A 2162-nucleotide genomic window follows, 5' to 3' on the forward strand; every position below is an offset into this window, starting at 1 on the left:
GTGTGTGTGTGTGTGTGTGTACCTGCAGACTGGCTTGGAAGGCGGAGCTCATCAGTTGGTCATGTGGTCCGCTGCGGTTCAGGACACTCAGGTGAACGTAGAACCAGAACACATAGAGGAGGACAGGAACCACCAGCAGACACACAAACCTACACACACACTGTACACACACACTGAGCTACACACACACACACACACACACACACAGGTTAAGTTGAAGCAAGTGTGATCAGGTGAGTTTCAGTTTGAACCTGGACTCACATGACTGACAGTTCGGTCTCCAATCAGGTTCCAGGTGTGCAGAGAGGCCACGCCCAGCAGCAGCAGGTAGGAGAACACACCCATGTACTTGATCCTGACATCACACACACACAAACACTTGAATCAGACTGACTGTGACGTCTCGTCCTTCAGTCTCAGATCAGATCAGTGTCTTACCCGACGGCTGCAGCACAGGATGCTCCGCAGACCAGCAGCCAGCTGTACCTGGACCAGGAGCTGAGGGGGAGCAGACAGCTGGTTGTCATGACAACAACTCTCCATAGATTGTCTACACTGCATTCACCTCCGGAGGTTACAGGTCAGAGGTCATTCTCACCTGTTAGGAGCGTTGTGGAAACGCAGGTAGGAGAAGAAGGCCAACAGCACGAAGAAGATGAGGACAGACTCCAGTAACATGAACCGTGATTGGACGATCAGAGAGTTCTCTGGAAAACACCAATTAAAGCCCAGAACATCAGGTACGATGGATTTACCTGGTTCAACCTTTTTTCAGGCATCAAAGGGAGGCAGATCAGTCCACAGTAGTCCTGGTCCCTGAACGCCACATACCTTTTGACACACCCTCAGGCTGACACCACGTGACCTAACATTGACATCACAGATACTGAACCAGCCTTTGTCTCTATAGAAACAACTAATGCCTGTTATTGTGACGTGTTGTTATAACAACGATGATGAGGAACACTCACCCAGCAGCAGCAGCACTGCAGCTCCCAGAGCCGACAGGTGAGAGAACCTCAGCTCCAGAGTCAACAGGTAAACCAGAGGAACACAGAGAGCTCCACACACCGCCGGCAGCAACCGCAGACTCCACACACTCACACTGCTGGGATACTCTGCACAACAAAACACACACACACTGCTGGGATACTCTGCACAACAAAACACACACACACTGCTGGGACACTCGACTAGTTTAATCTCATTTCAATTCTGTTTCATGGTGGTTTTACAGAGGTTGGTGTTTATGAAAAAGTAAACAGTCACAGTGAATGAATGTTTTAAACTTGAACCAGAGATTAACTGGTTTGAACCGGATACAGTTCGGTGTTTCTACCTGCTCCGATTCTGTTCCACACAAAGTTTCCATCGAATCCTCCCAAGTAGGCTGCAACACACACACACACATCAGTTATATAAATTTATCATGGAAATTAAATATGGTACATGTGACATCAAATGTGGTGTTATGGTAACTTACCTCCGAGGGCCAGGATCATGTGACCGAGCGGTGGCCCACTGTCATCAATGAAGAAAACTCTCTTCATGTAGAGAGACACAAACTGACCATAATACACTTCATCAAACCTACACACACACACACACACACACACACACACACAAACACAGAGCAGAGATGTCTGAGTGTTCCTGAACGCATCAATAGACAGAGTTTTTAAAGTGCAGTTTGATGTCAATGGCTTTATGAGGCTCAGGTGTATAAAACAAACACACTCACACCACAGCGTTGGGGTAACTGAGGTGGCTCAGTCTGGTCCAGAGGGCCAGCAGGGAGACGAGCAGCAGGACCAGGTCCACCTGAGCTGTCACCACCAGGGGAAGCTGCAGCCCCATGACGCCCTGGTCTTTAAAGAAAGAACGTGTCACTGTTGGAAAATTAAAGAAAAAATGATTCAATATTGTTCAGAAACACCAGCTGTGGTTCTGATGTCCAGTCCAGGTTCTGGTCCTGTAGACGTGTTTATAATGGACCAGGAATGGTTTGATTTATTAACTGAGTCCAGCGTGGACTTTAGTCCCTGAACGCCTCATGTCAACTTACGGGGAAGGACCGAGTAAAAGTTCCTGTCGCTGACCGAGATCCAGGCCGAGGTGGAAACATCTGTTTGTCTCCTGAAGCTTCATTAGATATAGATTCA

General features: G+C 48.1%; 1 protein-coding gene across 1 annotated transcript in view; it reads right to left on the reverse strand.

Moving 5' to 3' along the window:
• pomt1 (protein-O-mannosyltransferase 1) overlaps positions 1 to 2149 on the reverse strand; it is a 3427-nt gene extending 1278 nt beyond the window's left edge. The window contains exons 1-9 of the mRNA XM_023399118.2: positions 2066 to 2149; positions 1742 to 1889; positions 1484 to 1590; positions 1340 to 1390; positions 972 to 1118; positions 599 to 707; positions 439 to 498; positions 262 to 355; positions 23 to 178 (exon numbers count right to left, since the gene is read on the reverse strand). Of these exons, the coding sequence (XP_023254886.1) occupies positions 23 to 178; positions 262 to 355; positions 439 to 498; positions 599 to 707; positions 972 to 1118; positions 1340 to 1390; positions 1484 to 1590; positions 1742 to 1857 (840 nt within the window). The 5' untranslated portion in view covers positions 1858 to 1889; positions 2066 to 2149. The remainder of the gene's footprint in view (positions 1 to 22; positions 179 to 261; positions 356 to 438; positions 499 to 598; positions 708 to 971; positions 1119 to 1339; positions 1391 to 1483; positions 1591 to 1741; positions 1890 to 2065) is intronic.
• Between the last annotated feature and the right edge of the window lie 13 nt (positions 2150 to 2162).

Source organism: Seriola lalandi, unplaced genomic scaffold (assembly GCF_002814215.2).
Source record: "Seriola lalandi dorsalis isolate HSWRI2012SDOR001 ecotype SW California unplaced genomic scaffold, Sedor1 jcf7180002050486, whole genome shotgun sequence".
Taxonomy (NCBI): domain Eukaryota; kingdom Metazoa; phylum Chordata; class Actinopteri; order Carangiformes; family Carangidae; genus Seriola; species Seriola lalandi.